Source organism: Macaca fascicularis, chromosome 4 (assembly GCF_037993035.2).
Source record: "Macaca fascicularis isolate 582-1 chromosome 4, T2T-MFA8v1.1".
NCBI lineage: Eukaryota > Metazoa > Chordata > Mammalia > Primates > Cercopithecidae > Macaca > Macaca fascicularis.
In genome coordinates, this window is record NC_088378.1 from 54,265,113 (window position 1) to 54,279,438 (window position 14,326).

The following is a 14,326-nucleotide window of genomic DNA, read 5'->3' on the forward strand; positions in this document are numbered from 1 at the left end:
CAAAGAGGCCTAACTAATAAGCCACTATGGAGATAAAATAGAATGCTAAAAAGAAGGCAGAAAAAAGAACAGATAGGACAGATAAAAGAAAGATAAGAGATGATTGATTTATTATACTGATTATTATAGAAAATGTAAATGTACTAAACAATAAAAGGCAGAAGTTGCCAGACTAGAGATAAATGCAAGACCAAATTGTGTGTTGTCTACAAAACACTCACTTTAAATGCAATCTGTTTTTATGTTTATTTTTGTACTACGGAGTGTGAAAGTGTTCACCAAACAAATTGAAAATGGGGAAAGTTTAAACTGCTCAGATATTAAGCAGCTCTCCAGTAATTTTGAACTAGTAATTTTGCTACCAATACTTGTTATGATCTTTTGAATTCACTAGAGAAAGTCAGGCAGGGCAATACTTGATTCTGTATTCTTAGGTATCATTCTGTTTTTACGTATATATAGTTGCTCTTGAGTGAAATTGTCTAATAATTCAGGTTTTCATAATTACAACAAAATTGTATAATTACTTAACTTTTATGAATTAATAAGATTTTATTATAGACATTTTTTGGTAAAACTACTTTCTCAGAGAGGAAAAATGTATACTTTTTACTTTTTTGAGAGTAATAAATATTAATATAAACAAGGATTAAACTGTTTCATTTTTAACTCTGCAAAAAAAATGTAGTCAAATAACTCTATAGAATAAATTATTATTGAAAAGCCTCCAAACCCAGCATGGAGTGAATTGACATTTCCATCTGAACTCTAAAACACTCAAGTATACACATTCTTAAGATTCCTCAGTATATAAGATTATTTCATAGTTAGTCTTTTTTTCTTTATTCGTAGTCTGAAAACAAGCCCTCATCTGAAATAGAAACTTTTCTGGGAAAACTATCTTTAAAATTCATGAAATATCTATGTTATAGGTTATACGGAAGGGAGAAGTGAGTTGCTGTTGGATTTGCACGGCCTGCAAAGAGAACGAATATGTGCAAGATGAGTTCACCTGCAAAGCTTGTGACTTGGGATGGTGGCCCAATGCAGATCTAACAGGTAGGAACTGCCTCACTTGGAAACCTTGTCCCTGACTATTTGCCTTTCCAATGTGTCCATCGCTCAAATGAGAACGATTAGCTCATGTCTTCTCAATGTTAATTTACAATGCACACTTTTTAGTCCTCATGTCAAGGAATATGCATAAACCTCATACAAATTTATATTTACAATCATTTCTTGAACATCTACCGTGGATGAGGCACTACTGTAGGCCCTAAAAATAGAAAGGTAAATATCCCAGCTTTTATTTTGTGTAAAATCTATCAGGGAAGAAACATGGAAAAATATAATAGAACACAATATAATTATTGAAATAATAGAGATATCTATAAAGGGTGCGTAAAGTTTGTTAGGCAGGCAAGAAGATGAAAGGAATTTCAGGCCTAAAGTAGAACACAGGAAACATGAAAGTTGATGACACCTTTGCAGAAAACCGTAGGACAAGTATGTGGGGTTGTTAGGTAGGCACAACGGCCCAGTAGAGTAGTGGTCAGAAATGAGAATCGACAAGGACACTGGTGGGATGGCAGAGTGCTTCTGTGTGACTTTCCTCTACATGTTTGGACTTTGGCTTTAAGCACAGGAGAACCACTAAAGAATTTTAAAGTGGTGAATGACATCATGATATCTGTATTTCTGATATGCTTCTTGTGGTGATATAGAAAGTTGTTGTATTGATGCAAGTGAGTTATTTGAAAAGGAGTGGATTAGGACAGCTAGAGTAGGAATGGAAAGGAATAAATGAATGCAACAGATGATTCACTAGTAAAACCAATGAAATGCAGAGGGATTGATTATATGAGTTTGTAAGTTTCCTAAGAGTGATGTTCATATAAATGAGTTTTGTTTTTCACAGAGCTTGTTATGAGCTTACAGAGGAGAAATGATTCATAAAACTTTGCATAAATTTTAGGAGCCATAGAGGCTTTTCTTTATCTGAGTATATAGACACTTTATCATCTGAATAATCTAGCCCCTTATCTTGTCATCTTAGAAAGAGGGAACTGAGGCCTAGAGAGGTGAAGTCGTATGGCCAAAGTCAGGAAAATAGTGAGAAGCAGAACCTAGTCCACTAACCCCTGACTCCATGCCTTTCTGGGTGCTGTTGAAAATCATCCGAAAATGTAATATTCTTGATGGTTGGACACTTTTTTACTTGTTTCAAAGTAAGAATATGCAACTAAGAAATCATGCAGTTTATTCAAAGTACGTCAAAAATGACTAGGTAAGTAGAACTAGGTCACGTAACTAAAATTATACTTACTAAGTGACAATATCTTGTAAAATGTTAATTTTGTTAGGAAAAAATTAAACTGAGCAGCTTATAAGTCAGCTAGTACAAAAGTCCTTTTTAAAGAGAAGAAAAGTAGATCAGAACATTTTTGAAGGTATGAACTTCATCTCACTCATCTTTTTATTTGCCAGATAAATTTCATGCCTAAAAATTACCCAGGAATTACCCACCTCCAGAGATTCCTCTTTGCTCATTCTGGAGTGGAACTCAGAAGATCCTGATGCAATTACTCCCTGTCCCACCCATAGAGAAACACCACTCTCTGGCGCATAGCCTGATGCCTTGAACATAATAGCTACTTAATACACATTTGTTAAATTGAGGTAATTAGGAAGAAGGGATTCACCCAAGGTCATCGAGGTCAATGCAGTTGGTTAATAGAAAAACCACCATGAGAATTCAGGATTGTTTGTCACTGGATCTAATGAATGCTCTCACTCTGCCATGGTTGCATGCAATGGCTTGGCTTGGAAAAGCTTTTCCAACCTCATTTTGGACTCATGCCTTCCCTCCACTTAGACTATTTCTCTTCCAATTTTTATCCTCCTTCATACAATGTGCCTCCTGCCAGGCCTCTTTTTCTTGTATAAGTAGGTCCGCATAGATGGCCATTGTGTTTGAGAGCTGGGGTTGACTGACAGTCATCCCGCTCTTCTGTTTGACTGAGATCACAGCTGACTGGGAATAAGCTCAAAGACAAAAGTGACCTCTTTATCAGGTTAATCTCAGGAGTCAGAAGTCTTGGCTTTCAGGTACAAACATTTTTCTTTTGTCTACATTTTTTGGGCTTTCTCAAACTTCTCCTACTGCTGTATTTCACTTTCATTAGGGCTTATCTCACATATTAAAAATTTTTCTATCCTATGTTAAAATATTAAGATAAAAAAACTTTTTAAAAAAACCTGATATGATGTAATACTGGAACTCAAGGTCATGACTTTTATTCCCTGGAGATGCTCTATTGTGGGATTATTGTATATTTTCTGTCCACTGCCGAATGATCATTTCTGTTGATTAGGGATCTTTAACTTGGTAAAATATTTTTAAAATTCTCCTTGATTAAAAATAGATGAATATTAATACAATTACATTTCTAACAATTTAATATGCCATGATCTATTGTATGCATAAAAGTCACTTTAACATTCTAATGAGTTGAGCCAGCAACTCCTCAGACTGTGCCCTTAGCTATATAACAATAGTCATGCAGCTATGATTCGGTCATATATTCAGATGATGTTGCAAATCTTATCCTTAGGGTCTTTCACAATATAGATTCCTCATTCTAATGTATACTTATGTTTTAATGATCCATATTGATTCTGTGTTTCTTTTGGTCTCATACATGAATGGAAAATGAAATCCCATTTACCACTTGCTTGGTGCCATGTCAAGCACAGAGCAAGGGCATAGTCCATGGTAGCGGTAGTTGGGAAATGAGAAAACTCACGGGTACAGAATACTAAAAATCAGTAGAATTACTCAGAAAAGTAAACGCATTGCCTTTAAGTAAGTGTTTGATTTATAGGTAATTATTTTACTAAATTTTAGTTAAAATGAGAAATCATTCTTCTTTGAAAAATAGTGTATTCTACTGAAGTAAAATATACATTTTATTTTTAATAGTTGAATAAAAGATACTTTAAATCACTTTAAAAGGTAGCCACTTTTAATATATACTCCATACATTATAATATTAATGAATAAAAACAGGTTTACTGTGATTTTTATTTCCATTGAAATGCATTTTTTTTTTGGCTATGAAGAAATTAGTATATTTCTTAGAGAAAGTGCTTTTTGAAACTGTTAAAAAGTTTCTGATATTTTATTCTTGTGAAATTGCACATTTTAATTCAGCACTTAAATCTCACACTTTATTTCTTGTGATACAAAAACAGGGATCTTTTCTGCCATGATATATAGCTTGACAGTAGTTTAACAATTTGTGGACCAATTATATGTAATCCAATGCTACTAATTTATTTGTAAAAATAAAATAAGAATATTCCTCAAAAAGGCAGACTACGCCACATTTTCTCATTAAAAAAAAAAAAAACACAAACAGAAAATGCTTTATAAACATTAACTAATTTTAACAACTTTTTCTCCATCCCAACAGTTGTTGTAACCTCTTACACTAGAATCTACTAATTTATTTCATTCTGTAATAAACACTACCATCTGTTTTTTGCCAAGTACTTTTTAAAAACTGGGAATATACAGGTGAATGAAGCAATCTCTATATCCTAAGGGAGGAGCTTCATATGAAACTAGCCATGTAAACAGCCAACTGTAAGTCCTACAATAGAGTTATGTGTAAAATGTCAGGTAAATATGGAGCAGCTATTTTTCCCATGGGAAGAAAAAAAGCCTTTGCAGAAGAAGAGACATTTGAACTGAGCACTGAATTACAAACAGAATTTCACCTGGTAGAATTTCATTGAATTATAATAGAATTACTATTTATACTGATTTTAAAACAATCAGGGAAGCATTTTGATGAAGCTTTATATGATCATGATGTAGTATTGCAAATGTTATGAATTACCCCAAGACATATTGCATAGAATTTTATTCCTTAATTCATGTTAAATTTGACTTGACCTAATTGGAAAAAAAGTCTGATAGCAAATTTCATCCTCCTCCAATACATCTGGATCTTATAAGCACAACATTTGATTCAAAAAATAGAAGTAGCTACCAGTCCTCAGATCAGAGTTGTTGCCACCTTTCTTTGGTTTTGCTCAGTAATTTGTAGTCAGCTTGAAGGAACTGACTTGTCTGATAGCTCTGAGTTCTCTGTAATAACCCTAACCATAAATACTTGCCAGGACCTGAGGTTCTCAGGGTTCAGATATGGTATGCACAACTCTCACAAAGTCCCCCTTTTGGGTTCTGGGGTCAGGTGAATACTACTCACCACTGGTTGAAGGCAGTCTCCCCTCTTTCTAGTCTTGGGATAGCCAAACACACCTAGAGGTTGGATAACTGTTTTTTAAAAACTTCAAAACAGGACCTCGAAAAAAACCACATAACATGACATTACATAATTGGACAAAACTGACATTATAGCTAATTCCCTCAAAATGGCAAAGCTAATGTTTCTCCAATTTAGGATAAATTTAAATTTATCCTAAAAAATAAAGAAAAGAAAGAAAAGGAAAAGGAATCTAAAACTTTTAAGAAACTTACTCAAAATATAAATTATTAGTCCCAGTCTTCAAGGGATTCTGTTTTGGATGGTTCCAGATTGGCATTGAAGAGCCTGGTTTTCATATATGAAAAAGACTCTAGGATCTTCCCAAGAAATAAAGCAACTGTAGTAGAGTTGCAAGTGTGTTTCTGGGGTCATGAAAAACTGCTACTGTTACAACACGAGACTACTTATATCCCCTCTAGCATAACAACATTGTTCTTCATTTGTATTTGATGTACTGTATAGGACAGAGTTATTTTATAGCTAGATTTGGACAACTTTATGATTATCCTTGGAGAGGCTTTAGTATCTATCTTTGACTATTGGTCTCTTTAGGGGAACTTGGATTTACGATATGCAGTTTAAAGTTTAAAATGTGTTTGGTGGCAACCAAATCCAGTTTGCTCACTGATGGATTTCTCTTGAAACCACCAATTACTGACTTGGCTACATGACTTGGGGGTGATAAAAAGACTCCACTGAAACTTCTGCCCTAGCTAACCCAAAGCCACTGTTTGTGATAGAGACCCTGGTAGTCCAATCCACAGATAAAGTCTATCCATGTGTGAATAGGCACCTAGAGAGCTTGCACCTGGTTATCTGTCAGTCCCTTGGTGTTGATGTGCACTGTCTTTCTCACACTATATTATACCTTTTGACTTTAAATGAAATTGTTACATGAGTGTCTTCTGCAAGTCTTCTGAATCTTTTCAAATAACTAAACTCATGCAATCTTTGCATATGCAGAGTGTTGTTATTGGAAAAGTTAGCATAACATACCTTTATATTATTTCTTTTTTATTATTATACTTTACGTTCTGGGATACATGTGCAGAATGTGCAGGTTTGTTACATAGGTATACCCGTGCCTTGGTGGTTTGCTGCACCCATCAACCCATCATCTATGTTAGGTATTTCTCCTAATGCTATCCCTCCCTTTGCCCCACATGCCCCAACAGGCCCTGGCATGTGATGTTCCCCTCACTATGCCCATATGTTCTCATTGTTCAACTCCCATGAGTGAGAACATGTGATGCTTGGTTTTCTGTTCCTGTGTTAGTTTGCTGAGAATGATGGTTTTCCCGCTTCATCCGTGTCCCTGCAAAGGACATAAACTCATTCTTTTTTATGGCTACATAACATTCCATGGTGTATATGTGCCAAATTTTCTTTATCTAGTCTATCATTGATGGGCATTTGACTTTGTTCGAGTCTTTGATATTGTGAATAGAGCTGTGATACATACGTGTGCATGTGTCTTTATAGTAGAATGATTGGTAATCCTTTGGGTATATACCCAGTAATGGAATTGCTGGGGACTGCTGGGTTGAATGATATTTCTGATTCTAGATCTTTGAGGAATTGCCACACTGTCTTCCACAATGGTTGAACTAATTTACACTCCCACCAACAGTGTAAAAGCATTCCTATTTCTCCACATCCTCTCCAGCATCTGCTGTTTCTTGACTTTTTAATGATCACTATTCTAACTGGCATGAAATTGTATCTCATTGTGCTTTTGATTTGCATTTATCTAATGACCAGTGATGATGAGTTTTTTTCATATGTTCATTGGCCGCATAAATGTCTTCTTTTGAGAAGTGTCTGTTCATATCCTTTGCCCACTTTTTGATATAATTGTTTGTTTTTTTCTTGTAAATTTTTTCAAGTTCCTTGTAGATTCTGGCTATTAGCCCTTTGTCAGATGGATAGATTGCAAAAATTTTCTCCCATCCTGTGGGTTGCCTGTTCACTCTGATGATAGCTTCTTTTGTTGTGCAGAAGCTCATTAGTTTAATTAGATCCCATTTGTCAATTCTGGCTTTTGTTGCAATTGCTTTTGGTGTTTTAGTCATAAAATCACTGCTCAAGGAAATAAGAGAGGGCACAAATAAATGGAAAACCATTCCATGTTCATGGATGGGAAGCATCAATATCATGAAAATGGCCATACTGTCCAAAATTTATAGATTCAATGCTATTCCCATCAAACTACCATTGACTTTCTTCACAGAATTAGAAAAAACTACTTTAAATTTCATGTGGAACCAAAAAAGAGCCTGTATAGACAAGACAATCCCAAGCAAAAGGAACAAAACTGGAGGCATCACACTACCTGACTTCAAACTATACAATAAGGCTACAGTAACCAAAACAACTTGATACTGGTACCAAAACAGATATATTGACCAATGGAACAGAACAGAGGCCTCAGAAATAACACATACACCTACAACCATCTGATCTTTGACAAACCTGACAAAAACCAGCAATGGGGAAAGGATTCCCTATTTAATAAATGGTGCTGGGAAAACTGGCTAGCCATATGCAGAAAACTGAAACTGGACCTCTTCCTTACACCTTATAGAAACATTAACTCAAGATGAATTAAAGATTTAAATGTAAGACTTAAATCCATAAAAACCCTAGAAGAAAACGTAAGCAATACCATTCAGGACATAGGCATGGGCAAAGACCTTTATATAATTTCTCAAATGATGTCCACTAAAGATAGCTTGATATAACTAAACTATTGAGTTAGTATGATAATTGTCGCTAGTAATATCTAGGTTCAGATAAATTCCTCTTAGTAGTAAGAGAAATAGTAAAGATGAACTCAGATTTGTATATCTTTAAATCAGTAAGGAAAGAAGTTTGAATAAGCAAGAATATACAAAGGAGAGAATGATATATATAAGAATTTTATAATGGTGATCTTGCACAGAAGATCATCATACGGTTATTAGCATGCCTTAAGGTCCTTGGGTCGGCAGTTAACTTCCATGCTCTTTCTGCTTCTGGAGGCTTTTGCAGAACTTCAGTTTAAAATCACTAATGGGTGTGAACATCAGTGTATCAAGGTTCCCTTTCATTTTTCTAGAGGGTTGGGAATGATGAGGTCATGAATAAATATTCTAGTGAAAATGTACTCATATCACTGGATTTATATATTAGAATGTTTCAGCTAAGAAATAAAAATCTAACTGTATTTTAGCCATTGTGAGGATTGTGGCTTTTCAACAGGGGAATGCTTAAACAGAGTCATAAAATAAGCACACTATTTGAACTAGTACCTAGTAATAACTCACGGAGAGGGACAACCATATACAATCCATCTGGAGATGCTCAAAGGTTTCTTTTGCAATTTTATCAATGTCCCATACATTTTTTTCCAAATTAATTTAATTACAAATGAAGCATGAGCAGGACATATCTTCTACTATCTTGAAAATGTCTTTCCATTGCTGTTTAATTGGCCAACTTGTCCTTCCAGAATAAGTTGCTCATTTTTCATGAGATATACTGAGTTTTCACAAATATTCTTCAAATGAAACTTCTGCTTGAGATATCTACAGATTTTCTTCCATAGGCTCCCAAGCCACAGAGAACAGAGATCTTTTAGTTTGTTTACTGAAAGATCCATAATTATGTTGATTTGGGTTATTTACTTTTTAACTCTATCTGGAAATGTCAAGCCACATATTAGATATTTTCTAGATTGGTAATTTTACATTTTAACTGTTTTTTCTTCATTTGATTCTACTAATTCAGGAGATCTAAGCCTACTTACAGAGGGAGAGAATATGATCCTTTTTATGTTAGTTGTTGAGTCTATTTTAGAACCATTTGAAAGTTTCCTAAAGTTTATTTTTCATCTTTATTTAGTTTACAACTTTGAGTATTTATTGAAAGAAAAGCTTCTGAAAGTGCCTTATGCAATGCCTTTTCTATTTTTCTTTTTTAAATGTTACACCGATGGGTTATTTTAATCTTCTCTTTTCTACTCTTGCATTTAAACATTTTTCTCCATCAAAGGCTAACAACTAATTTAATTAATTGGTACATACTTGCAGTATGGACAATAAATATCTAATAAAATTTCCAAATTCTATAGCAAGCATTATGTTCTGTATTCATGAAGTCTAGGAAAATTATTAACTATAGATCTTAATTTGGCTTTATACCAGTTTTTTAATTCAACTTCTATAGATCTGACTTATGTTCTAGAAAGATTAAAATGTTATACTCTTTTCCAGTAAAAACTCTGATGACAGAGTAGCTCATTTAGAGAGTCAGGTAAAGTTGCATAGCAAAAGAATGAAATTAAAAGAAGGCAGCATTCAGAAGGTTACCAAAGCCTTGACAAAAATCATCTTTGAATTGGAAAATTTGTTTGTAGGATGCCAGCTAAAGAAATTGACAATTAACTGTGGTATTTTATCTCCCAATTTGTCTAGAGCTTCTTTTAAATATTTTAATTTATCAACTTCATCATATCAAAACTTCCCATACGGCCATTGTTATTTTAAATATCTATTTTCCTATCTATCCATCATCTATCAATCTATCTATCTATCTATCTATCTATCTATCTATCTATCTATCATTTATGTATCATCTGTCTGACCTGTATTGGGGAAAAAAATAGAATTAATGTGTGACTTTATGTGGGAAGAATAAGTTCTTCCAGAAAAATGTTTGTATTTAGACAGAGACGAATTCCTGATACACAAGGAAGAGAGGCCACTAAGTTCTGTCAAAAGTGTGTGCTTGCTAATGGTGTCTTAGATTCCCAAAGCAAATAGAGTGTAGGAAGGCAACACACAATCACTAAAATAAAGTCATCTTTCATAAGTTGACAACACAGGAAGTATTCTTGTAAAGGTATTCTAAGAAACCTAAGGCTGAGTGATCTACCACTTTTGACAAATTGGTTATCAATTTAAAGGATCTCCAAACAGCACTCAGGGCCAGCTTGGATTGGACACTTCTTAGGCTTACATGTTTCTCTAATGCTTAGGTACTATCGCTTATATAGCCAACAGAAAAAGATGACTCAAAACAAAACAAACTCACAAACAAAAAAGACCCATAAAATAAGACTTTGTATATGTATCTAAATAATAGCAAAAGCAAAGAAACAGCAAAAATAAACAGATATGGAAAAAAATATTTATCAAATTGTGTATCTCTAAAGTGATATATTTGTTGACATAATGAAAAGCTTATGTCTAATTACCAAATGGTGCATTTCAAAACCAAAGGTTATGTGACTTAATATATAAAGATACCGGTGAAATTACCTTACCCAAAGACCTAAGTTTAATGGCCTTCTATATAAAGACCTACATGATTACAAATCCTAGGATAACCACATAAATTCAGCAACAAGAGCTCAGTAAAATTAGCCTGAGCAAGAAAATCGTTGAGACTGATTCACATGGTAGTGTGGGAAGGACAGAATGTGGGCATGAGGGGATCCAGTGAGTGACCCTGTTGATCAGAGCATCTCCTGGAATGTTATCAAATAAGGGGTCTTCAATATTATCTTGGTGAAGCCTCTAGAAATATGAAACATGCTGAAGCTAAATACATATATTTTTTTAAAAAAAGCACAAAAGCTGGCTGGGTGTGGTGGCTCACGCCTGTAATCCTAGCACGTTGGGAGGCCAAGGCAGGCAGATCATGAGGTCAGGAGATGGAGACCATCCTGGCTAACACAGTGAAACCCCATTTCTACTAAAAATACAAAAAATTAGCCAGGCATGGTGGCGGGCGTCTGTAGTCCCAGCTACTTGGGAGGTGGAGGCAAAAGAATGGCATGAATCCGGGAGGCGGAGCTTGCAGTGAGCTCAGATTGTGCCATTGCACTCCAGCCTGGGCGACAGAGTGAGATCCCATCTCAAAAAAAAAAAAAAAAAAAAACACAAAAGCGAAACAAATTGCTTACTATAGTAAGGGATAGTTATGCTAGGCAGATACATTTTATCTGAGCAGAAGACTATTCATTTTATATGGAGTTTTTAGAAAGTGTGGAGTTTAGGGATTGAAAACCTTGCAGACTCTGAGAGCTGGCTGACATCACCTGTAGCAATACGATTACTCATATGAGACTGTTGATTAGTTGGCACTCATTTATTGAAGTGATTCTGATCCTGCCTGAGTGATTATCAGAAGTAAAGGCTGACAGTACTTGCTTGGCATCCAAACACATGTTCACTGAGGCAAGTTGTTGATTGACTGACAGGTTTAGCACTGGTTCTGGTGGTTCCTTGTTGTCATGGCTACAGAACAATGAGTCTTCTCCTAAATTTATGGAAATGATTTTATTCTCACAATTTGGGAAATATTGGCCCAGACCAAATATTTTGTGATTACAAAATTCTGTGAAGGGGTTGTCCCAGAGCCTGACAGATTTTTCTCTCACCCCGAAATACAAAATACATTTGATTCTCCATCTAGAGAGAAAAGATAAGCCAGGCATTTAGAAACAAATTCTGGTCTTTCCTTTCCAGAGATGGGTTAGGGGAGATTTCATTCTTCCTGGATAAGTTCATTAGAGGTTACTAACTCAAAGGCCCTCCGGTTTCAGATACAAATCATTCATGATTCATGAGTCGAGGAGTGAGATTTAAGGTGTAATATAGAGTTATGCAGTAAACAGGAGAATGCAGATTCTTGTAAAGAAGTCGATGAAATTTACATTGAAAGCACTCTGCTGGCCAAAAACGACTTGTCTATGAGCTGGACTTGCTTACAGACAATGACTGCATCAAAAGAAAAGTTTTGTTAGTTTATTTCTTAATAATTTATTCTATCCCATAATCATCATTTAACCTTCACTGGAAATAAAGTTTTATTTGGGTGTTTTCTTTTTCTGAACATGTAGAACCGAGTCCCATCCACAGAATGGCATCTATTTATAATGCTGATGTTGGAAGAAAAAATCATTTTTATAGGTTCAAGTATGTCACATTAGGCTTGTAATGAGATTAAGTTTGGGGATATAATTGTCAGGTAAGACAATGATGCATCCTTATTTGTGTAATAGTGAGCATTTTTTAAAAAGCATTAAATGCCATAAATCATGAAGGATGCAAAGATGACTGTGTCTCTGGTGATTAATATGCATGTTGTTATTCCTAGCAGAAACCTTGGATTCATGCTAAAATGATTTTTCTCATCACAGGCTGTGAGCCCATTCCTGTCCGCTATCTTGAGTGGAGCAACATCGAATCCATCATAGCCATCGCCTTCTCATGCCTGGGAATCCTTGTTACCTTGTTTGTCACCCTAATCTTTGTACTGTACCGGGACACACCAGTGGTCAAATCCTCCAGTCGGGAGCTCTGCTACATCATTCTAGCTGGCATCTTCCTTGGTTATGTGTGCCCATTCACTCTCATTGCCAAACCTACTACCACTTCCTGCTACCTCCAGCGCCTCTTGGTTGGCCTCTCCTCTGCGATGTGCTACTCTGCTTTAGTGACTAAAACCAATCGCATTGCACGCATCCTGGCTGGCAGCAAGAAGAAGATCTGCACCCGGAAGCCCAGGTTCATGAGTGCCTGGGCTCAGGTGATCATTGCCTCAATTCTGATTAGTGTGCAACTTACCCTGGTGGTAACCCTGATCATCATGGAGCCCCCTATGCCCATTCTATCCTACCCAAGTATCAAGGAAGTCTACCTTATCTGCAATACCAGCAACCTGGGTGTGGTGGCACCTTTGGGCTACAATGGACTCCTCATCATGAGCTGTACCTACTATGCCTTCAAGACCCGCAACGTGCCCGCCAACTTCAATGAGGCCAAATATATCGCCTTCACCATGTACACCACCTGTATCATCTGGCTAGCTTTTGTGCCCATTTACTTTGGGAGCAACTACAAGATCATCACAACTTGCTTTGCAGTGAGTCTCAGTGTAACAGTGGCTCTGGGGTGCATGTTCACTCCCAAGATGTACATCATTATTGCCAAGCCTGAGAGGAATGTCCGCAGTGCCTTCACCACCTCTGATGTTGTCCGCATGCATGTTGGCGATGGCAAGCTGCCCTGCCGCTCCAACACTTTCCTCAACATCTTCCGAAGAAAGAAGGCAGGGACAGGGAATGCCAAGTGAGTTATCTGACCTGGGTTTATCTCTCTTCTCTCTTCCTTTTTCTGTCTCGCTTTCTCTCTCTCTCTCTCTCTCTCTCTCTCTCTCTCTCTCTCTCTCTCCCCCCATCTTCCTCTAGTTTTCTGAGTTGTCTCTTCCATTTCTCCAGTGTCTTCCTCTTCCTTTCTTAATCTTTTCTCCCTTTCTTAAATCTCACATTCTGTTGCAGTAAGAATGCAGAACTGAGGCTCCTCTCTGTTTTCATTTCTTTGAAAGAACAGGAGCAGGAAACAATCCTTATTCTTGCCTAGAAGCGGAAGCTTCGGTTCTGCCAGTAACTTTCCCTTTTGCATGGGTCCTCCTATGGAGCATCACTGTGCCCCTGGAGGCTGGGTCAGAGAGGCAAGCACTAATTATAATGTCTGGTTCTGACCATGGTGAAGGTAGCTTCTGTTTTTTTTTTTGTTTTTTTTTTTTTTAATCATTCTGGAATCACACCACTTCTAAACTGGGGTGAAGCGGAGGAAAACCTAGCACCTGGAGAAATTGCCATGTCAAAATTTGATCACTACTGAGCACCAAGTATGTCCTAAAGTAAGATCCTGCAAGCAACTATCTTATCATATCTCTCTTATTTATTGAACTTGAATGTATATTGTAATAAACATGTTCCACGATGTTATACATACATTGGGTCATCTCTGCTACTGCAATGTCATGATCAGAATAGTTTCTTAGTCATAAAGCACCAAAAAAAAAAAAAAAAAAAAGGGAACCAGGTGATAAGCCCAAATCTTGAGACTTTGTGTGAACACTAAAGTCCCGATGAATTCTATTCAAAGTCCAGATAAATTCTATTTCTATAATTCTTCTGAGTTGTTCGTATGATAAGC

General features: G+C 36.1%; 1 protein-coding gene across 6 annotated transcripts in view; it reads left to right on the forward strand.

Annotated features, from left to right (window-relative positions):
* The window catches only part of GRM1 (glutamate metabotropic receptor 1), a 427,593-nt gene that overhangs the window by 375,928 nt on the left and 37,339 nt on the right, over positions 1-14,326 (forward strand). For all 6 annotated transcript variants that reach the window (XM_005552070.5, XM_074037205.1, XM_015448938.4 and 3 more), the window contains 2 exons: positions 933-1,059; positions 12,523-13,453. In XM_005552070.5, the coding sequence (XP_005552127.1) occupies positions 933-1,059; positions 12,523-13,453 (1,058 nt within the window). The remainder of the gene's footprint in view (positions 1-932; positions 1,060-12,522; positions 13,454-14,326) is intronic.